General features: G+C 40.6%; 1 protein-coding gene and 1 pseudogene across 2 annotated transcripts in view; both read right to left on the bottom strand.

Annotated features, from left to right (window-relative positions):
* VPS13B (vacuolar protein sorting 13 homolog B) overlaps positions 1-23,151 on the bottom strand; it is an 858,817-nt gene that overhangs the window by 42,678 nt on the left and 792,988 nt on the right. The window contains exons 49-52 of the mRNA XM_025394335.1: positions 21,053-21,199; positions 12,373-12,656; positions 8,551-8,678; positions 8,133-8,332 (exon numbers count right to left, since the gene is read on the bottom strand). Coding sequence (XP_025250120.1) covers positions 8,133-8,332; positions 8,551-8,678; positions 12,373-12,656; positions 21,053-21,199 — 759 coding nt within the window. The remainder of the gene's footprint in view (positions 1-8,132; positions 8,333-8,550; positions 8,679-12,372; positions 12,657-21,052; positions 21,200-23,151) is intronic.
* Positions 9,392-10,525, bottom strand: LOC112629893 (annotated as a pseudogene). The gene has a single exon (XR_003120767.1). The product of XR_003120767.1 is annotated as a 28S ribosomal protein S22, mitochondrial pseudogene (transcript).

Genomic DNA, 23,151 nt, shown 5'->3' with positions numbered 1-23,151 from the left:
CCCAGGGGGGGGGGGCTTACAGGGGGCCAGAACCCCCCCCCCCCACCCTAACAGGGAAAAAAACGCCACACTCCAAAAAAAAAAAAAAAAAAAAAAAAAAAAAAGATTAGAAACAGTACTCAGTGAAAGCTGATTTCTTGCTTCCAGGGTATACACCCCATAATATGTGCCCAGAAAACTTTCAGAATTGCCATAGGCAAGAGACTGCTGTATGTCTGTCATTCTTCCCCCTTCCACAGTGGAGGGGTTATTACTGTTACCCTCTCCTATAAAATGGCAGGGAAATGGGGAACAGGTAAGTCCACAGGTTTCCAGATCAAAGGGTGTCACATCCAGACTGAGCATCGCTCAGAAGTGCTGGACTTCAAGTGTGATGGAGTGACTGCTTCCAACCTTGGGGGGATTTGTTCTGTGTGTGGGGAAAAAAAATCATAAATGACTGATGGCCAAGAGGATTTTTTTCCCAGCTGTTTGTTATCACAGAATAACCCAGCCAGTCCTGATCAATGTCATCATTTGGTTCTTTTTTATTTCTTCACTTCACTAGCACGGTGAGGTGGGGTGGTGTGGAAGGCTCTAGGTGACATATACTAAGAGACTCACTGTTTTGCCATTTGAATCTGTGTTAGAGCACTTTAGTAAGCAAGACACTATCATATTTATTTTTTGAGACAGGGTCTCACTCTGTTACCCAGGATGGAGTGAAATGACACGATCATGGCTCACTGCAACCTCTGCCTCCCTGGGCTTGGGTGATCCTCCCACCTCAGCCTCCCGAGTAGCTGGGATTACAGGCGTTTGCCACCATGTCCAGCTAAGTTTTGTATTTTTCGTAGCGACAGAATTTTGCCATGTTGCCCATGCTGGTCTCAAGACTCCTGGGCTCAAGCAATCTGCCTGTCTTGGTCTCCCAAAGTCCTGGGATTATAGGCATGAGTCTCTGTGCTCAGCCCCGTCGTACATATGTTAGGTCTAAGAAAACCATTTGAGGCCTGGATACTGGTTTCTACTTAGTACAATATCTTCTATGACAATTACAAACAAGAAGCATTTTAATATAACTTGTGCTTTTCTATCTACTCAGTTATCTTTATTTGAATGATTATATGTAACAAATATTTTTTACAATTATAACAATTTTACTAAGTAAATTAATTACAAGGTGACAAAATATTTGTTGTGTCTTTTTTAAAAATAGAGACAGGTTTCACTCTGTCAACCAGGCTGGAATGCTGTGGTGTGATCACAGCTCACTGCAGCCTCCAGCTCCTGGGCTCAAGTGATCCTCCCACCTTAGCATCCTGAGTAGTTGGGAATAGAGGTGTGCACCACCATGCTTGGTGATTTTTTTAAAAAAATTTTTCTGTAGAGACAGGGGTTCTCGCTATGTTGCCCAGGCTGGTCTCAAACTCGTGGCCCCGAGTGATCCTCCTGCCTCGGTCTCCTGAAGTGTTGGGATTATAGGCATGAGCCACTGCACCTGGCCCCCTACTTTTGAACATTTAAGTTGAAGATAGTATCACACTCATCTTTTGCTGCAAGTTGATATGTCTAAACTGATCTGAAAATATGCTACTTAGGCATTTTATTTGTGCAGCTGACTTTGGGTTAAAAGTCATTTTTCTCACAAAAAATTTCATCCCCCATTTTCGGAAGGAATAAATTTAAAATGTACTACTGATATCTCTATATAAGTAGTTTGTAAAAGAGTATCTTAAGTAGGAAACCATGCTATGGAAGAATTATAGACTTAGACTTTGAAAGGTGGGAAGAAGCGATTGAACCCTGGCCTGTAGAGGGGGAGCAGGAGTGAAACAGGGCCTGCTTGGTCTCAGGTGGAGGTCTGTTTTAAGCAACCTAGTGGACTGGGTTCTCTTCTCTGGGCTGGAGTCTGTGTTTTAGGAATCATTTGTGGGGTGGTTATGGAGAGAGACTTGAGAGTGGAGAGGCTGACAATGGAGAGACCTATTAAGGTACTATTGCTAAAAGCTGGGAGAGAGATGATGAACCAAAGGCCTGAAGCAGACCCTGGTCACAGAGGGAAGGGGCAGATTCCAGAGACAACCCTGGTCACAGAGGGAAGGGGCATATTCCAGAGACGTTTCTGAGGTATTTCTGACAGAAGCTGGTGGCCTACTGGATGTGTGGAGGATCAGAAAGAAAGGAAGACACTGGGAAGCAGTAGGCAGAAGGCAGGCTGGGAAACCACACAGTCCTGGGTTTGAATCCCAGGACCATTTATCCTGAGCAAGTTCACCTCTCAGAGCTTTGGGTAGCATCTACTTTTAAAGGATGTGACAGGGACTAATGACTATACCTGTAGAGAGCTTGAGATAAAACAGGCATTCAATATTATCTGAATCCATTGTATTTATGGTTTTTGTACTGGGAAAACAGGGATGACATTAACTGATGCAGAGACTCCAGAAGAAGCTGGCTTGGGGTAAGAAAAATGATCATCTTGGTTTCAGATGTGTTGATTTCAGATGCTTGTAGGATTTTCAGGCTGAGATGTCTAGTGGGCAGGTAAAAACACAGATTTGCATACTGGGAGTAATGTGGGGGCCGGAAATCAGTTTCTGGGAGTGATTGGGTGATAGGCAGTAGCTAAAGGTATGAGGTGAATTAGATATCCAAGAGAAGAAAGGAAGATGAATTTCTAAGTAGATCAAGGTAGGAAGGATCAGATAGAGATGAAAAGAAAACAGTAGATATTCTGGATGTAACTTTTTCCCACTGTATACTTTTTGAAAAACATCTTAGGGAAATCACTACTCCTGAGTATCTTTGGAAACAGTTGTGACTCATCCAGAACAAACTGTAAACACATAGAAGACTCTAGACCAGGGCACCTAGCAGACATTCAGAAGTCAGTGCCAACTTGCTGGTAGCTGTTCGACTGTGCCCTGGAGTACTGGGAAGGTGAGCAAAATAAGCAAGAAGTCAAAATACCTGCATTACACATTTTATAAATCAGACATTCACCTGCATTGACTTTTTTTCTTTATAAAAATTCCTTAATGGAGGGTAGAGATAACTCTGAAAATTACTACCTGCTGCTTTAAGCTTCAGTGTTCAAGGTTACCTCTGTGTGATCTGCACCAAATGGAGAGATTACACATTTGAGTCGTGGTTCATCAAGGCATTTAACAAAGTATGTTCTGATATTCTTGTAGATAATATCTTATACAGTATAGTTTAAAAGTGATTTTAGATGCATTTTCTTACTTAAGAAACATGGACTAGATGAGAGTAGAGTCTGGCTGAATGACCCCATGCATTCGGGGAGTGTCTAGTGATTCACTGCAGTATGTCGACCATGAACTTGTCCTGTTCAACATATTTATTAATGACCTGGACGAACATGTAGAATGCACGCTCACCACATCTATGGATGACATAAAGCTACCAGGGATACTTAATATGTTAGATGACAGCATTACAATTTTTTAAAAAGTGATTTCAACAAGCCAGACTAGGCCAATATCAACAAGACTTAATTTACTTGGGATAAATGTAAAGTCCTGTCTTTGGGTTCAAAAAGTCAACTGTATTGCAAGTCATATGATAAAGACCTGGGGGATGTGGCTGACCACAAGTTCACTATAACAAACAGTCTGAACTCATTAATAAAAAGCTAACTCAATCTTTTACTTTATTAATGGAAGCATAGGGAGGTAATAGCTGGTTAGACCACATTTGGAATACTGTGTGTAATTCCGGCTGCCAGATTTTTAAAAGGGAACATAACACGCTAGAGTGTTCACATAGGGTAACTGTGGTGATGGGTGTGGAAATTGCATTTACTGAAGGAATGATTCAAGGAACCAGAAATGTTTGGCCTGGATAAGGGAACACTTAGGAAAGATGTTGGAGCTGCCTTCAAATAATTGTAGCGTTGCTGTATTTGAGGGGAAATAAACAGTCTGTGATGTCCCAGACGGCAAAACAAAGATGAATGAATGGATGCTACAGAGTAATAGTAATAGTTTTCAGACTGATACAAGAGAAAATTTCTCACAGCCACCACTGGATAAGTTATGACTATTACACTGGGAGCCTTCTGGGGTGAGACGTCATGGAAGGGATTCTTGCATTAAGTAAATGGGGAGATTAGAAAATCTCTTCTAACCTGTGCTTTGATGAACTTTCAGGCAGCTAGTATTTGTAGCCAGGGCAAGACTTCAGAGGACAGACAAGTGGCCTGAGCCTGGTGTAGGAAAAACAGGACTGGACCACATGGGAGCAGATTTAGGCTCCAGCTTGCTCCTGCTTAGTTGTAAGTCACCTAGCTGATTCCTCTTTAAGCCTCAAATCTCTCATCAGTAAATAAACATAAAAATTATCACCCTATCTTAGAATTTTTGCAGTGATCAAAGGTTTTATCTTCCCTTTACTGCATTTATTGGTTACTCAAGTCCTTGAAGGCAGGAATTATGCCTTATTTAGGGCAAAGGGCTTGGCACCTGATAGGTCCTCAGTAAAACTTTGAACAAATGAATAAAAGAATGGAGACTGTGCCTGTGAAAACACTTGGTAAATGGCACAGAGCTGTAGAAACATGAAGGACTATCATTCTCTCCTCCCTACAAAACAATCCATTTGCGAAGAAACAGCAGTGACAATGACCCGAATATGAGCGTCTGTTAAAAGTCAAAGATCATGAGAATTTAATGGATCTTTTCAGAAGGGAATTTACCTGCAAAGGGATCATTTTAATTCACTTTCTGGGGTTCAAACTACTCACTCTTTGCAGTTCAATGGCTCAGCAAGTACTTTTCATAATGCAATGACTTCCCATGACTCATAAGATAAAAACCAAAATCCTTGATAGGACCCACGGGGCCTTGCCAGGTTTGGTCTCTCATTGCCTCGCCAGCTCCCTCTCCTACCCTCTGTCATCTGGTGCTACAGCCGCACTGGCATTTAGTTCCCTAAAAGGACCACGTGCCCTCTGAACACTGAAGCTTCAAACATATTGCTCTTTCTACCTAGAAAGATTCCCTACTCTCTTGTCTAGGGAGAGCCTGTTCACCTTTAAGACACAGAGGCAAGGTCTCTCCATCAGAGACACCCTTCTTGACCTCTCAAACTTGTCTGCTGTACACCCACATAGCACAACTGTACCTTTCCTGCATAGCTCCTCGTAGTGCTTATAATACAACTACCCATGAGATTACTTATTATCTATCTCCTCCACATGTAAACTTGAGGGCAGGGGCTGCGCTCCATTTTTGTTCAGTATATTTTACATGGTGCCAGTACCAAGTTATAATGTCTGGCATACATTAGGAACTCAGTATTTGTTGACTGAATGAATGAAGCAGGCTTCTCAATGTTGTTGGTAGTTAAGTGGTAACTACTATGTTTTATTCGTTCCTTGTTTTGACTTTTTCAAAATAACATTGCCTAATTCTGACAAAAATAGTTTCTGAGTATCAGAAATTAAAATCCTATACACTATGATAGGAGTCTGAACTATTTTCCTGGTAGGATCAAAATTATGACTTAAAATTATCGGTGTAAACTTACTTTTATGACTTTATTTATTGAGCACCTAAAGACTGTTTTTGTCCTAAAGTCAGCCTACCACCAACTATCAAATCATGCGTATGAGCACCAGGTGCCACCTTCAGGTCTCTGGTTGAATAACCGTGAGATGTCTTCTGACCAGGTGTGAGCCAAGGCTCCAACCCCCAAAAGCACGCAGCAACTTTACAATCAGTATTCTGCAGCCTACATGTGAGCAGGTCTTCTCAATAACTCTTGGTCCAAAGAATACTCTGTGAGATTATACAACTCCTCTGTGCATATTTCCTCATGCAATCCATTTCAAAATTCTACAACATGAGACTATCTTATCTACACAACGGAAGCAGAGGGCTTGACTGAAAAAAGTTAAAGGAGTTTTCTTCCTTGCAGCATAATGGGCGTTTTATGGTGTTTTGATTTTGCTTGTTAGGTCAGCTTTGAAATACACAGACCAAGGGCTGAGGAAGGTTCCTGGAAGACAAACTCCCTCCTCCAGAAGGACTGCTCCTTCCTTTCATCAGAGGACACAGCTCCCTTTGCTCCCCAGTGATTTATATGCCCTGGGATATTACTGAGGAGATGTCGGTGAGGGTCTGAAACAAATCTTCCTCCAGAGTAGGAAGTAAACCATGGTCTGCAGGACATATGGCACACAGCTTCTAAAAGATTAATGGGAACATGAGATTGCTGGGTCCTCAGACCACAATGATAAGGGTGTTGGAAAGAGCACCTCCTCTTAGCTTTGAAGTATCCCTGACTACAAAGTTTTGAGGAAATTTAGAGTGAATGGGAATCCCCAAAATAAGGTTTGACAGGAAGAATGTCTATCGTAAAGAATTCCTAAGTCAAATATAAGCAGGATTTCAAAAATCTTTAAACCCAGACAGGGGAGTTCAGGGACCCCTGAGAAGCTTGCAATATTTATTTTGTAAATTAATGAGACTGGGAGCATCTTCTGAGGCTGCATAGATCCCGTGGGTTTTCACTGTTCAGCCCCTGAGCACAGCTGACAGAAAGCACACTCCTGAGTAGTTTGTGGCCACTACAAATGCAGGTCCTCCAGGGTGAGTGTGGCCCTCCAGGCCACTCAGCCATCCCTTCCTCTGTCTCCAGCCAGGTCCTTCACCAGTTTCCACAGCTACTGCTCTTCCCAGACCCCTCCCTTTTTCCTTCTCCCCCTTAGCAGATCAGTCATTCCACACTTCACAAATACACTTCACAGGGGCTTTAATGAAATCTTGAGATGAGAAAGAATGTGCCAGGAGGACTGGGAAAGAGGGGTGGCAAGGAGTTTCATGTAAGGAAACAGCATGCATTGTGCTCAGAGCACTGGCTTTGCAGTCCGGTGAATCTGGATAAAATTCCAGGCCTTTTGCTTCCACTACATGCAAATTACACCTAGGTACTTCTGGAGGTCTTAGTTTCTACTTCTCCCTCCGTGGAGATGATAGTCCCTAACTTGTATGGCTGTTGTCACGGTTAGATGAGAATGAATGTAAAGTGCTTAGAACAATGCCTCGTATGGAGTAAGTGATTATTCAATGATAACCATTATTATTACTGCAAATGCATTTATAACTTTAATATGTGGTTTGTCACCATTACAGTAGCCTACCTCAGAAGCTTGTTGCAAAGACCAAATGAACTAATAAATGTGAAAGAACTTTTTAAAAAAGTATGGCACAATATTATTCACTCATAAAAACAAATGACGTTCTGATCCATGCTAAAACATGAACGAACCTTGAGAATATTATGCTAGGTGAAATAAGCCAGACACAAAAGGATACATATTTTATGATTCTACTTATCTGAGATGCTTAGAGCAGGCAAATTCATGGAGACAGAGACAAAGAAGAAGAGAGCTACCAGGGGTTGGAGGAGGGGAGAATGGGAATTACTGCTTACTGGGTACAGAGTTTCTGTTTGAAATGATAAAGAAGTTTCAGAAATAGTGGTGATGGTTATACAACACTGTAAATATATTTAATGCCACTAAATTACACACTAACAAATGGTAAATTTTAAGTCCAGAAGAAAGGAAATGCTAAGTTCTTATGCTATTTTCAACAAAATTAGTATCACTAACATCCAGACGAAGACAGAAACAAATTAAGACATTTTATCTGCTCAGGTTTTTAAACCTACTTCTATTTGTGGGGTTTTATGTAATAAAACTTCCATTTGTGGGGTTTTATGTAATAAAAATTAGTAATTTTAAAATACACATATTTATCCTAGTAATACACAAAAGAGGATTTGTATTATGACTATGCAAAAATCTGTACAGCTGAACTATGTTCTATCTAAATAAGCCTAACAATTTGATTTCCATTTCGACCTTGGATTAGATCCAAGATGGGCCTGCTTTTACTAAGTGCTCCTCTCTAGTCAATGGTTTTATAGTCTACTTTGCAGATACATGCTTGAGTTTGAGAATTTATAACTTAATGAGGATGTAAAAATGGATTCACATGCTCTTTCACACAAAGAAAAGATGTTCAGCATCTAGAAAATTACGTTTAAAAGTAGGCAACCAACAAAACCTCAGAAAAGGACATTTTTCTTTGGGTCTTGGCAGGAATACACGGCTCACTGACCTGTGTTCCCTGACTGTTGATGTCGATGGCATCACTCCACTCAGTTGTTACTTCATCTAGCAGTTCAACTCTCAAAAGGAGGCTCGGAAGTAAGTCTTTGGTCTTGCAGTCCGGATAACTGGAAATCTGATGATACAGCTCATGATGAATTGAGCACTCGGAGGGAATTTTTTTGCAATAAACCTCAAACTTTGGAATATCTGAAATTTAAAAAAAGGCATATCAGAATTAGCCCTTAAAGACAGAGACTTGGGGGACAGTAAACATAATGTGGCAAAAGAAACTTCTCAAAAAGAGATGATTAATACATCTATTTAAATATTTTTTTCACAGGATCACAGGTAACTACTAAACCAAAAAACCCCAGAAAAAAAAATACACATTTAGTATTATCTAAATTCGACATTATAAAACATACCTTTAATGTTTTCCTTTATAAGCACTGTTACTGGACATCTGTTGTGGATAATTACTCGAGGACTAGGGTCTTCTGAGAGGGTTAAGTAAGTCACTCCAAGGTGTTCTTGATATGTCAGCACTATAGCCCTAGAACAGAATCAAGTCAAATGACAGATATGCTTAGGAAAAAAAATGAATGCTTTCTCTCCTGGAACATGTTTATTTAGATTTGCAACATTCAGAACTTGAAAATATCTTTTATAACTCAGGGGAGCTTTCTTTTCTGACAATAGTAACATATTTATAATATTCATAAAATGTGAAAAAATACTTAAAGGCAAACAAAATAATTCTATCATCCAGAGAGAACTATAGCTAACCTTGTGCTAATATTTCCTGTTGTTCTTTTTCCCCCCAATGCATATGTGTGTTAAACTCCTTAGCCAGGCAGGGTACCTTCTTCTTCCTTAAAAGTGCTTGGTAGTCTGTGCATGGTGGCTCACGCCTATAATCCCAGCACTTTGGGAGCCAAGGCAGGAGGATTGCCTGAGCCCAGGAGTTCAAGACCAGCTTCAGCAAAAGGGCAAAACCCCATCTCTACAGCAAAATACAAAAATTAGCCAGGTGCGGTGGTGCACACCCAGCTACTTGGAAGGCTGAGGTGGGAGGAGGATGGCTGGAGCCTGGGAGGTTGGCTTAAGCCTGGGAGGTTGAGGATGCAGTGAGCCATGATTGTGCCACTGCACTCGAGCCTGGGCGACAGAGCAAGACCCTGTATCAAAAAAAAAAAAAAAAAAAAAAAAAGAAAGAGCTGACCTGCTTTTCAAAGGACTACTAGAGAATTTGGGTGCTTGCTCTTTTTTCTTTTTTTTTTTTTAGTAAAATAAATGTATTTTAAAAATATTTTTAGGAAGCTGCAGAATGGCGACTGAGTGCTTCTTGATAAGTTTGCAGTGTTAGTTCTATATAGGCTCCCTTCTGTGCTTCTGTTTTTGCAAAGACCTTGATTAAATTTATTCCCTCAGCAGCCTGATCCTTGGCCTCTTGAGCCGACTGGCCGTCTGGATGGAGTATGTGATACAGCTGGACCAAGCTGGTTGCGTCATCGATTAAATCTCTCTGAATCTGGTCAATCAGCAAACCATCAATCTTTTTATTATTTACAAAATACCACACCATTCCACCAAAGTATCTTGTTGAACGTAAAAGGTCATATTTTCCGTGTTTATCTATATCTTCATAGGTCTTGTGATGAACCTTGATATACTCAGCGGAATCTGGCTCAAACTGGGCAAAGCAGAGATTGAGGACATCAACATGCCTGTCCTGACTATACATAGTCCTAAGATTTTCTTCCTTGAAAATTATTGGTGTCAAAACTTTACGACCTTCTTTTGGGAAATAAATTTGTATCATCCGGTCCCGTTCTTCCCAAGAGGCTTTGCGTAGTGTGCCACTTGGTTCTCTAACGACAATAAAACGCTCCCAGTGTGGTATGCTATATGATATATCAGTAAACACATATTTGGTTGTTTCTGTTCCTTCCAAAATCGTATCTTCAGCTAACACATCATTTATTGGTACTCGCTCTTCCAGAACCGGTGGCATTTTTAATCATACTTTAGCTGCCTCAACTGCCTGTCTTGTAGCCTCTTCCAACTGTGCCTGAGTCATTAGCTTATAGGTTGGTGGCTTCAGTTCTTGTACAGCTGGTTTAAAAGTCTTCTGCAAGTTCAAGCCTGTCATTTTCGTGAGTATGCTTTGAACTTCCTCATCCATAAATGTAGGTTTCTTGGTCTCTGGGCTACCAGATTCGGCCTCGGAGCTGAACCGGCAGCGTGGCAGCCCCACCTCGAAAGAGCAAGGTAGCGGTTGGAGCAGGCCACCGTGCCAGGGCTGGATTCCAGCCCGGAAACAGACCCTTTTCACGCCTGGAGAACCCCTCAGGAGGTTCCACAGCGACACAGTGGTTCTGAGGGGCGCCATGATTATCAGCGGCCACTTGCCGCTTGCTCTTTTTTCTAAAGGTAGGTGGGCTGATAATGTTTGCTGTCAATTTCCATAAGCCCATCACACCTTAAAAAATGTACATTTTGATTAGCAGGAGCAAAGACGTATTATTTGGAGTTAGAAAACCAACTGTGTGAGTACAGGTTGCCTTCTGTGATGAAGAGAGAGAAATGTTCCTATTTAGATTACAGACTACCACAAAGAATATTTCATTGAAGCAGGAAAAAAAAATTACTCTGAAGCCTAAATTACATGGAATGATTGTCAAAATTAATCAAAGAAATCAGATAATTTGCCAAATGTGGCCCTCAGCTGACTAAAAGGGGTCAATAATGCTCTAAAAAGCTTCCATTTGCCATCCATCTTATTTGCCAGTGTGAGTACTTCCCAAAGATTGTATTTGTGTGAAATGTCAAAGTGAATGGTCCGTTAGCATTTGGTAAAAGCACATTAATACCACCATCTAATGTGTGCTATTGGTTGAATTGAGGGAAGGAAATAGATGAGGAGATGGGACAGCACGAAATAAATTCATTTTCAGAGTACAGTTCTTGGATAAACAGCAAAGTTCCTTTCCCAGCCTAATTTTAAAAGAGCTACACGAGCCAACCTCAGATAATTTCTTTTTGATAGCCAAGAAGGCTGGGGCCAGGACTCAAGTATGGTACTTTCTGTCCAATATCTAGCTTAGTATTTATAGATAAGATTAAATTATACTGTAATTATCAGAATTTTAAGCTTAATTTCCAAATTAAGTTTAGTTTCAAATTTTGTTTTTTAAAAAATGTTTTGTTTATAGACATAAGTTCATATAACTTTCAAAAACACCCTTAAACTCACTATGCTTAACATCTCCAACCAGAATGTAAGGATAACCACTCCTCTGCAGTGTAAGAGATGACAAATGTTTGTAAAATCAAGGACTTTGTGAATACTGTGAAAGGAGGGATGTGTGAAGAACAGAACCTTGTCATTATGAATAACTTATTTAAAATATTACTATTATAAATCTCTCTTGTCTTTTAAAATGTTATATCAAAAGAGTTAGCATTGCTAAAATCTCAAAGCCTATAAATTCATAATCATGAAAATAAGGTACTTCTCATAAGGGCACAATATGTTTTCTTTTGCAGCTGTTATATATACTATAAATAAGTTATTCTTGAGACCTGCAAAAGGGACATTTTACATGCAAAACAACCAAATAATAGAAGTCCAGTATGAACAAAGCATTATACATCTCTGGCTTGATTCTGTGGTTGTTATTTGCATAACTGGTAATCGGTCATTGGAGCAACTTGCGTGCAGGAACAACCACAGAACAGAGTCTTCTGTGATTTGTGTTTATCTAAGTTATCTCTCTTAATGACTTTTTGAGAAAAATTCCATTTTGAAGTAAAGTAAAATATGGGAAAAGAAAAAGGTTTTCCAACTTGACTTGCTCATATTTTAACCCTTATTTCCTATAATTTTATGGAGGCTAAGAACTCACAAAAGGTAATTTTTTCATTATGATATGATCTTTTCATACGATGCTATTTGTATGATCATACATATGATCTTTTCATATAATGACATTCTGTGGTACAAGTACCATCATTTCCCCCCAGCGTAAGCTCCATAAGGGGAAAAATCTCTTAAGTAGTATGCTGGGACAAGCCATATGTGATCACAACACTTGACTCACTGTATACAATGTCTAGAAGTCATTAAAAATAAAGCCTAGTATTACATATGGGGAGCACTACAACCATTCTCTCTTTCTTGGCATCTAGATGAATAGCTAGACTGACAAGCAAAGAAGAAAGACATTTATACAAACATAAAATACCTGGTACAGAATCCATTTTCCCGGAAATTCCCAAGGGGTACTGCCACACTCTGTCTGGGAAACTCTGGTCTAACTATAGCTGGCAGGCTCCAGCACTGTGAGCTGTCAGCACCTGGGGCAGGAGAAAAGCCCAGCATGATCTGTTTCTGAAGCAGGGATGCATCCAGCACTGACTGACTAATGGCAGGCATCAAGTCCCAGCAAGGAAGGGAGCTGGATTTCATAGCAGGCTGCTCTCCACCTGGGCAAATGCTAAAAGTAGCACTGTCTGGAACATGAAAATACTGAAAAAAAAAAAATGCAGAGAGCACATTAGCTACAGTAATACAGCAGAATTAGACTTTTAAAAGCATATCTTCTTTTCTTTTCTTTTTTTTGAGACAGTCTCACTCCATCACGCAGGCTGGAGTACAGTGGCACCATCTCGGCTCACTGCAGCCTCTGCCTCCCGGGTTCAAGCAATTCTCATGCCTCAGTCTCCCAAGTAGCAGGGACAACAGGCAATGCCACCACGCCCGGCTAATTTTTGTATTTTTAGTAGAGATGGGGTTTCACTATGTTGGCCAGGCTGGTCTCAAACTCCTGACCTCAAGTGATCCACCCACGTCAGCCTCCCAAAGTGCTGGGATTATAGGTGTGAGCCACCACGCCCGGCCCCGTAAAGCACATCTTCTAAGACACCATCTATAACTATGTATTTTCAGAAAAAGGCTGGGTTGGGGACATGGGAATATTATGAATCCTGTTCCCATGAGAATGTCCTAATGAAAAAATTAGAAGCAGTGAGAACACCATGGATGCTCAAGTCCGTTATACAAAATGGCGTAGTACTTCTACATAACCGTGCCATCCTTCAGTATAATTTAAGTAATCTCTGTATTACTTGTAATACTTGATAACATATAAATGCTATGTAAACAATTGTTATATTGTATTTTAAAATGTGTATTTTAAAATAGTAGTATTGTTAGTTTATTTTTTCCTGAATATTTTTGGTCCATGTTTCGTGGAATCCATAGCTATGGAACCTACGGAGACAGAGGGCTGACTTTAGCACAATGCATTATAAGCTTAAAAGTATAAGACTTTTATCCTATTTGATTACTTTAATATAATTTTTAGGAGCTGAAAGTAGGAGGTAAAAGGGCAGACAAAGGTAAAGAAAGATAATACTTTCCTATAAGACAGTTTCAATAGCATAAAACAGTAACATATCACTTAACATTTTCTGTTTTTAAGTTCTCTTAAAACCTCTCCTTACGGCTGGGTGCCAGTGGCTTATGTCAGTAATCCTAGCAATTTGGGAGGCTGAGGCAGGTGGATCATGAGGTCAGGAGTTTGAGACCAGCCTGGCCAACATGGTGAAACCCCATTTCTACTAAAAATACAAAAATTAGAGGGAGTGGTGGTAGACACCTGTAATCCCAGCTACTCATGAGGATGAGGCAGGAGAATCGCTTGAACCCAGGAGGCAGAGGTTGAAGTGAGCTGAGATCGTGCCATTATACTCCAGCCTGGGTGGCAGGGCGAGACTCCATCTCAAAAACAAACAAACAAACAAACAAAAAACTGATTCCTGGGCAAGTTGGCTGAATAGGAACAGCTCCAGTCTGCAGCTCCCAGCGAGATCAACACAGAAGGTGGGTGGTTTCTGCATTTCCAACTTAGGTATGTGGCTCATCTCACTGGGACTGGTTAGACAGTGGGTACAGCCCAAGGAGGGTGAGCAGAAGCAGGGTGGGGAGTCGCCTCACCTGGGAAGCACAAGGGATCAGGGAACTCCCTCCCCTAGCCAAGGGAAGCCATAAGGGACTGTGCCGTGAGGGACGGTGCTATCTAGCCCAGATACTATGCTTTTCCCAGGGTCTTTGCAACCCACAGACCAGGAGATTCCCTCCGGTGCCTATACCACAAGGGCCTTGGGTTTCAAGCACAAAACTGGGCAGCTGTTTGGGCAGATACCGAGCTAGCTGCAGGAGTTTCATTTTGTACACCAGTGGCGCCTCGAACGCCAGCGAGACAGAATCATTCACTCCCCTGGAAAGGGGGCTGAAGCCATGGAGCCAAGTGGTCTTACTTAGCGGATCCCACCTCCACGGAGCCCAGCAGGCTGAGATCCGCTGGCCTGAAATTCTCACTGCCAGCACAGCAGTCTGGAGTCGACCTGGGATGCTCGAGCTTGGTCGGGGGAGGGGAATCCACCATTACTGAGGATTGAGTAGGCAGTTTCCCCTCACAGTGTAAACAAAGCCTCCAGGAAGTTCGGACTGGGAAGAGCCCACCACAGCCCCGCAAAGCCACTGTGGCCAGACTGCCTCTCTAGATTCCTCCTCACTGGGCAGGGCATCTCTGAAAGAAAGGCAGCAGCCCTAATCAGGGGCTTATAGATCAAACTCCCATCTCCCTGGAACAGAGCACCTGGGGGAAGGGGCCGATGTGGGCGCAGCTTCAGCAGACTTAAACATTACTGCCTGCCAGCTCTGAAGAGAGCAATGAATCTCCCAGCACAGTGATCAAGCTCTGTTAAGGGACAGACAGCCTCCTCAAGTGGGTCCCTGACCCCTGAGCCTCCTGATGTGGAGACACCTCCCAGCAGGGGTCAACAGACACCTCATACAGGAGAGCTCCAACTGGCATCTGGTGGGTGCCCCTCTGGATAAAGCTTCCAGAGGAAGGAACAGGCAGAAATCTTGCTGTTCTGCAGCCTCTGCTGGTGATACCCAGGCAAACAGGGTCTGGGGTGGACCCCCAGCAAACTCTAGCAGAACTGCAGAAGAGGGGCCTGATTATTAGAAGGAAAACCAATAAACAGAAAGCAATAGCATCAACATCAACAAAAAGGACAACCACACAAAAACTCCATCTGAAAGTCACCAGCATCAAAGACCAAAGGTAGATAAATCCATGAAGATGAGGAAAAACCAGCACAAAAAGGCTGAAAATTCCAAAAACCAGAATACTCTTCTCCTCCAAAGGATCACAACTCCTCACCAGCAAGGGAACAAAACTGGATGGAGAATGAGTTTGACAAAATGACAGACGTAGGTTGCAGAAGGTGGGTAATAACAAACTCCTCTGAGCTAAAGGATCATGCTCTAACCCAATGCAAGGAAGTTAAGAACCTTGATGAAAGGTTAGACGAATTGCTAACTAGAATAACCAATTTAGAGAAGAACATAAATGACCCGATGAAGCTGAAAAACACAGCACGAGAACTTTGAGAAGCATACACAAGTATCAACAACCGAATTGATCAGGTGGAAGAAAGGATATCAGAGATTGAAGATCAACTTAATGAAATAAAGCATGAAGACAAGATTAGAGAAAAAAGAATGAAAGGAACAAACAAAGTCTCCAAGAAATATGGGACTATGTGAAAAGACCAAACCTACATTTGATTGGTGTACCTGAAAGTGACGTGGGAGAAAGGAACCAAGTTGGAAAACACACTTCAGGATATTATCCAGGAGAACTTCCCCAACCCAGCAAGACAGGCCGACATTCAAATTCAGGAAATACAGAGAACACCACAAAGATACTCCTCAAGAAGAGCAACCCCAAGACACATTATCGTCAGATTCACCAAGGTTGAAATGAAGGAAAAAATGTTAAGGGCAGCCAGACGGAAAGATGAGGTTACCCACAAAGGGAAGCCCATCAGACTAACAGCAGATCTCTCTGCAGAAACCCTACAAACCAGAAGAGAGTGGGGGCCAGTATTCAACATTCTCAAAGAAAATGTTTCAATCCAGAATTTTATATCCAGCCAAACTAAGCTTCATAAGTGACGGAGAAATAAAATCCTTTACAGATGAGCAAATGCTGAGGGATTTTGTCACTACCAGGCCTGCCTTACAAGAGCTCCTGAAGGAAGCACTAAATATGGAAAGGAAAAACCAGTACAAGTCACTGCAAAAACAAACCGAAATGTAAAGACCATCAACACTATGAAAAAACTGCACCAACTAATGGGCAAAATAAACAGCTAGCATCATAACGACAGGATCAAATTCACACATAACAATATTAACTTTAAATGTAAATGGGCTAAATGCCCCAATTAAAAGGCACAGAGAATGAATTGGATAAATAGTCAAATTGGATAAAGAGTCAAGACCCATTAGTGTGCTGTATTCAAGAGACCCATCTCATGTGCAAAGACACACATAGGCTCAAAGTAAAGGGATGGAGGAATATTTACCAAGCCAATGGAAAGCAAAAAAAAAAAAAAAAAAAAAAAAAAAAAAAAGAAAAGCAGGGGTTGCAATCCTACTCTCTGATAAAATAGATTTAAACCAACAAAGATCAAAAAAGACAAGGGCATTACATAATGGTAAAGGGATCAATGTAAGTAGAGCTAACTATCCTAAATATATATGCACCCAATACAAGAGCACCCAGATTCATAAACCAACTTCTTAGAGACCTACAAAGAGACTTAGACTCCCACATAATAATAGTGGGAGACTTTAACACCCACTGTCAATATTAGACAGATTAATGAGACAGAAAATTGACAAGGACATTCACGACTTGAACTCAGCTCTGGACCAAGTAGACCTAATAGACATCTATAGCACTCTCTACCTCAAATCAACAGAATATACATTCTTCTCAGCACCACCTAGCACTTATTCTAAAATTGACCACATAATTGGAAGGAAAACACTCAACAAATGCAAAGGAACAGAAATCACAACAAACAGTCTCTCAGACCACAGTGCAATCAAATTAGAACTCAGCATTAAGAAACTCACTAAAATCCACACAACTACATGGAAATTGAAGGACCTGCTCCTGAATGACTACTGGGTAACTAACGAAATTAAGGCAGAAATAAATGAGTTCTTTGAAACCAGTGAGAACAAAGACACAATGTACCAGAATCTCGGGGACACAGCTAAAACACTGTTAAGAGGGAAATTTATAGCACTAAATTCCCACATCAGAAAATGGGAAAGATCTAAAATCGACACCCTAACATCACAGTTAATAGAACTAGAGAAGCAAGAGCAAACAAATTCAAAAGCTAGCAGAAGACAAGAAATAACTAAGATCAGAGTAGAACTGAAGGAGATAAAGACACAAAAAACCCTTAAAAAAAATCAATGAAACCAGGAGCTGTTTTTTTTTTTAAAGATCAACAAAATAGATAAGACTGCTAGCCAGACTAATAAAGAAAAGAGAGAAGAATCAAATAGACAAAATAAAAAACGATAAAGGGGAGATCACCACTGATCCCACGGAAATACAAACTACCATCAGAGAATACTATAAACACCTCAATGCAAATAAACTAGAAAATCTAGAAAAAAATGGATGAATGCATGGGCACATACACTCTCCTAAGACTAAACCAGGAAGACGTCAAATCCATGAATAGATCAATAACAAGTTCTGAAATAGAGACAGTAATTAATAGCCTACCAACAAAAAATGCCCAGGACCCTATGTATTCACAGTCAAATTCTACCAGAGGTACAAAGAGGAGGCAGTATCATTCCTTCTGAAACTATTCCAAACAATAGAAAAAGAGGGACTCCTACCTAACTCATTTCATGAGGCCAGCATCATCCTGATACCAAAACCTGGCAGAGACACCACAAAAAAAGAAAATTTCAGGCCAATATCCCTGATGAACATTGATGCGAAAATCCTCAATAAAATACTGGCCAACCGAATCCAGCAGCACATTAAAAATCTTATCCACCAAGATCAAGTTAGCTTCATCCCTGCGAGGCAAGACTGGTTCAACACACACAAATCAATAAATGTAATCCATCACATAAAAAGAACCAATGACCAAAACCACAATTATCTCAATAGATGCAAAAAAGGCCTTTGATAAAATTCAACACCCTTCATGCTAAAAACACTCAATAAACTAGGTATTGGTGGAACATATCTCAAAATAGTAAGAGCTATTCATGACAAATCCACAGTCAGTATCATACTGAATGGGCAAAAGCTGGAAGCGTTCCCTTTGAAAACCATCACAAGACAAGGATGCCCCCTCTCAGCACTCCTATTCAACATAGTATTGGAAGTTCTGGTTAGGTGAATCAGGAAAGAGAAAGAAATAAAGGGTATTCAAATAGGAAAAGAGGAAGTCAAATTGTCTCTGTTTGCAGATGGCATGATTGTATATTTAGAAAACCCCATCGTCTCAGCCCAAATCTCCTTAAGCTGATAAGCAACTTCAGCAAAGTCTCAGGATACAAAATCAATGTGCAAAAATCAGAAGCATTCCTATACGCCATTAACAGACAAACAGAGAGCCAAATCATGAGTGAACTCCCATTCACGATTGCTACAAAGAGAATAAAATACCTAGGAATCCAACTTACAAGGGATCTGAAGAACCTCTTCAAGGAGAACTACATGCCACTGCTCAACAAAATAAAAGAGGACACATACAAATGGAAAAACATTCCATGCTTATGCATAGGAAGAATCAATATTGTGAAAATGACCATACTGCCCAAAGTAATTTATAGATTCAATGCTATACCCATTAAGCTACCACTGACTTTCATCACAGAATTAGAAAAAACTACTTTAAACTTCATATGGAACCAAAAAAGAGCCCGCACTGCCAAGACAATTCTAAGCAAAAAGAACAAAGCTGGGAGCATCACGCTGACTTCAAACTATATTGCAAGGCTACAGTAACCAAAACAGCATGGTACTGGTACCAAAACAGATATATAGAACAATGGAACAGAACAGAGGCCTCAGAAATAACACCACACATCTACAACCATTTGATCTTTGACCATCTGATCTTTAACAAGCAAGGGGGAAAGGATTCCCTATTTAATAAATGGTGTTGGGAAAACTCGCTAGCCATATGCAGAAAACTGAAACTGGATCCCTTTCTTACACCTTATACAAAAATTAACTCAAGATGGATTAAAGATTTAAACTAAGACCTAAAACCATAAAAACCCTAGAAGAAAACCTAGGCAATACCATTCAGGACATAGGCATGGGCAAAGACTTCATGACTAAAACACCAAAAGCAATGGCAACAAAAGCCAAAATTGACAAATGGGATCTAATTAAACTAAAGAGTGTCTGCACAGCAAAAGAAACTATCATCAGAGTGAACAGGCAACCTACAGAATGGGAGAAAAATTCTTGCAATATATCCATCTGACAAAGTGCTAATATCCAGAATCTACAAGGAACATAAACAAATCTACAAGAAAAAAACAAACAACCCCATCAGAAAGTGGGCAAAGGATATGAACAGACACTTCTCAAAAGAAGACATTTACGTGGTCAACAAACATGAATAAAAGCTTATCATCACTGGTCATTAGAGAAATGCAAATCAAAACCACAATGAGATACCATCTCACATCAGTTAGAATGGCAGTCATTAAAAAATCAGGAAACAACAGATGCTGGAGAGGATGTGGAGAAATAGGAACACTTTTACACTGTTGGGGGGAGTGTAAATTAGTTCAACCATTGGAACACACTGTGGCAATTCCTCAAGGATCTAGAACTAGAAAAACCATTTGACTCAGCAATCCCATTACTGGGTATATACCCAAAGGATTATAAATCATTCTGCTATAAATACACATGCACATGTGTGTTTATTGCAGCACTATTCACAATAGCAAAGACTTGGAACCAACCTAAATGCCCATCAGTGATAGACTGGATAAAGAAAATGTGGCACATATACAGCACAGAACACTATGCAGCCATAAAAGAGAATGAGTTCATGTCCTTTGCAGGGATATGGATGAAGCTGAAAACCATCATTCTCAGCAAACTAACACAGGAACAGAAAACTAAACACCGCATGTTCTTGCTCATAAGTGGGAGTTGAACAATCAGAACACATGGGCACAGGGAGGGGGACATAACACACCAGGGTCTGTCAGGGAGCGGGGGGAAAGGGAAGGGAGAAATACCTAATGTAGATGTCGGGTTGATGGGTGCAGCAAACCACCATGGTACATGTATACCTATGTAACAAACCTGCATGTTCTACACATGTATCCCAGAACTTAAAGTATAATTTAAAAAAAAAAAAAAAAAAAAAGGAAAACATCTAAGATGCAATGGAGAGAGAGAAAAAACAAACTCTCCTCTCAAAATATAACTATTCATTTTAACTGTACAAAGAACTGAAATTTAGATTTATTTTCCATATATTCTGCCATCAAGATGTTAACATAAATGAGCTAGTACATTTCTACATTTATTCTCCTCAAAACCACAGAGCTCACTGCTCGCAGATCCACGGCTCAGTTAGGCCCTAGCCTTTTGCCTGCATGTCTCCCCCAGGCACTGCAGCCTGTGAGACAGATGTGCTTTTCCATGTGACCCAGGAGCCAGTCCTCAGGACTATGTGTCTGCTTGTAGGAGTCTAGTGAGCATGCTAGAGGACTGGGCTGGAGCCTCTGTGCAGATGGGGCACAGGCAGGACTAATCCAGCAGTGTGTCAGGGCCTCCTTCTTGGTAGGATTTCTGCTCATTAATTACCTTGGAAGCAGTGACCATGACATTCATGGTTTTAAGTACAACAAAAATAAGTGAATTTTTCTTTACCTACATTCAGGGTTAGCTTTTCATTTGCTGTAGGTTAAAGAGAAGTTGATCCTATTTATTGTTTCTTTATCAAAACTTAGACAAAAGAATCATGTTATTATTTGCTTACCTCCTTTCCAGAAAGGGGACTGGAGACAGATAGCTGTGGTTTATAAAATATTTGATATGGTGTATTGTTGATTATTGTAGTCTTGTCTTCAATCTGAATAATTTGTATACCTTGCTGTACCGTGGAGGAAATGCAGAACTGACATAACTACAAGATAATTGAGAAAAAAGTAATTTTGACAATACTGTAAGGCATATTAAAATCTCTTGAGTACTCCTAAAAGGTTATTTTATCTAATTGTCTGCCAGGACAGTACCAATTTTACCGTTTTTTTTCCCCAGAATATTTAGTGGTGTCCCTTTCAGTCTCAGAAATGTTCTGGCTCCTGTTGGTATTCAGTCTACAACATGGTGCTTTAGCAACCCCGTTACTTTTGCTGCTGTTATGTAGTGACAGATAAAAGACTTGTTTTCCGCTTGTTTGACCAATAACATCATAAAGTGTTTATTTAGGAAGCAGATATATGTAAATAAATGCCACTCATCTTGGCAGAATTCCACCCAGCCTCCCTCCTCCTCCTCCTCCTTATGGTCTCCCAGCAGCTACCTCGCTAATGACTATGATGAACCAAGGAGAGTTCTAAAAACTTCAGTAATGACAACGAAGACAATAAGGATTGACCTTCATATATTGCAATATTGTGTTCTACTAGTTTCAAGTGCTGTATACATATTAACTCAAAAAATTCTCACAGTACCTACATGGTGGAGTTACTATTATTAACCCCATTTTACAGAAGAGGAAAGTGAGGCACAAAGAGGTTAAGTAACTTCCCCAAAGTCACAAAGATGAATAGGGTCTAACTAGGGGGTTGGAACCCATGCAGTCTGGCTCTGTGGTGCTGCTCTTAACCACTACATGTATCATTTCATTACCTTACCATGTTATGCAAGGAACTGATGCTCAGAGAAGATGTTTCTTGCTTAAACATACCCATCTAGTTAATAATATCAGAACACTGGTTTTCAAAGGGTGGTCTGGGGACCCACAGGGGATCTCTGGGCATGGGGTCCCATGGTCAAAACTATTTGTATAATAATAGTAAGATGCTATTAATCTTTTTTTTTTTTTTTTTTTTTTTTTTTTTTTTGAGACGGAGTCTCGCTCTGCCACCCAGGCTGGAGTGCAATGGCCGGATCTCAGCTCACTGCAAGCTCCGCCTCCCGGGTTCACGCCATTCTCCTGCCTCAGCCTCCCGAGTAGCTGGGACTACAGGCGCCCGCCACCGCGCCCGGCTAGTTTTTTGTATTTTTTAGTAGAGACGGGGTTTCACCGTGTTAGCCAGGATGGTCTCGATCTCCTGACCTCGTGATCCGCCCGTCTCGGCCTCCCAAAGTGCTGGGATTACAGGCTTGAGCCACCGCGCCCGGCCCGCTATTAATCTTTTACAATTGAATTCTCTCATGAACATACAGTGGAGTTTTCCAGAGGTACATAACATATGATGTTATTACTGTGATAGCTAATGGAATATATCTTTGTATATTCTTGTGTTTTAAAAGTTTCTGTTTTAATTTCTAATCTGGTCAATATTGATATAACCCACAGAAACAAAAGGTCTTTGGGGGTAATCAATAATTTTTAAGAATATAAAGGGGTCCTGAGACTAAAAAGAGTATAAAGAGGTCCTGAGTCACTACCAAAGCATAATGAGACATCAATATGTTTTCCAACAGTACATTCATTGATTCACAAACATTTATTCAACACTTGTTGTGGCTACTTTGTTAGGTGCTAGAGGTATTGGGTGTTGATTGAATATTATAACATTTTTTCCAGGTTTTGATGGTAGTTCTCAACTTACAACTATTCAACTTTGGGTGATTCATGCTTACAGCTCTTTGCCATTTACACCCATGTTACAGTACTTTGGCTGTCAGAGTATAAACATGTGTTGCCCAGACAACTCTGAGGAAATGGATACCAGCCTTGAATGCTGAAGAAAGATCAATTTCTTTGTATCAGGGAAATTTATTTTTTTAAAAGTCACCAAATGACCCTAACTTTTCTCAAAAGACTTTTCAAAGACACCTGTCAAAAATATAACTTCTCCCCTGAAAAAAGTCATTCTGAATTCTACTACTTTGATGAAGTATCCC

The sequence above is a fragment of the Theropithecus gelada genome, chromosome 8 (assembly GCF_003255815.1).
Source record: "Theropithecus gelada isolate Dixy chromosome 8, Tgel_1.0, whole genome shotgun sequence".
Taxonomy (NCBI): Eukaryota; Metazoa; Chordata; class Mammalia; order Primates; family Cercopithecidae; genus Theropithecus; species Theropithecus gelada.
This window is presented reverse-complemented; position numbering and strand designations above follow the sequence as displayed.